The following is a 337-nucleotide window of genomic DNA, read 5'->3' on the forward strand; positions in this document are numbered from 1 at the left end:
GGGGGGGGGGGGGCACGGGAGCACAGCTGCTGCCCTGGGGCTGGCGAGCAGGCTTTGCTTCGGTGCAGGAGGCGAGAAGCAGGAGCCCCCCGGGCCCATCCCTCCTCCAAGGGCGTCCAGCCGGGGGAGGCCTGGGGTCACTTCCCTGCTGCCCCGTTGCCCTGGGGGCTCTGCTGGCCCCGTTCCGTCCCCTGGCGCGGCCTCGGCCCCGCGCTGCAGGGCCGGCTGGGGGGGCGCAGCAGGCACCTGTGCGGCGGAGCTGGCGCGGGCGCGTCGGGTCCTTCCTCATCTCCCAGCTCTGCTGCAGGCTGTCGCCGGCGGCCAGCAGCGCGCCGCA

The 337-nt window shown here is 76.9% G+C and overlaps 1 protein-coding gene across 1 annotated transcript in view; it reads right to left on the reverse strand.

Moving 5' to 3' along the window:
* MPV17L2 (MPV17 mitochondrial inner membrane protein like 2) overlaps positions 1 to 331 on the reverse strand; it is a 2,869-nt gene extending 2,538 nt beyond the window's left edge. Inside the window, exon 1 of the mRNA XM_006028886.3 lies at positions 247 to 331. Within this exon, the coding sequence (XP_006028948.2) occupies positions 247 to 289 (43 nt within the window). The 5' untranslated portion in view covers positions 290 to 331. The remainder of the gene's footprint in view (positions 1 to 246) is intronic.
* Positions 332 to 337: the final 6 nt, after the last annotated feature.

Source organism: Alligator sinensis, unplaced genomic scaffold, assembly GCF_000455745.1.
Source record: "Alligator sinensis unplaced genomic scaffold, ASM45574v1 scaffold1354_1, whole genome shotgun sequence".
In the NCBI taxonomy this organism is placed as follows: domain Eukaryota; kingdom Metazoa; phylum Chordata; order Crocodylia; family Alligatoridae; genus Alligator; species Alligator sinensis.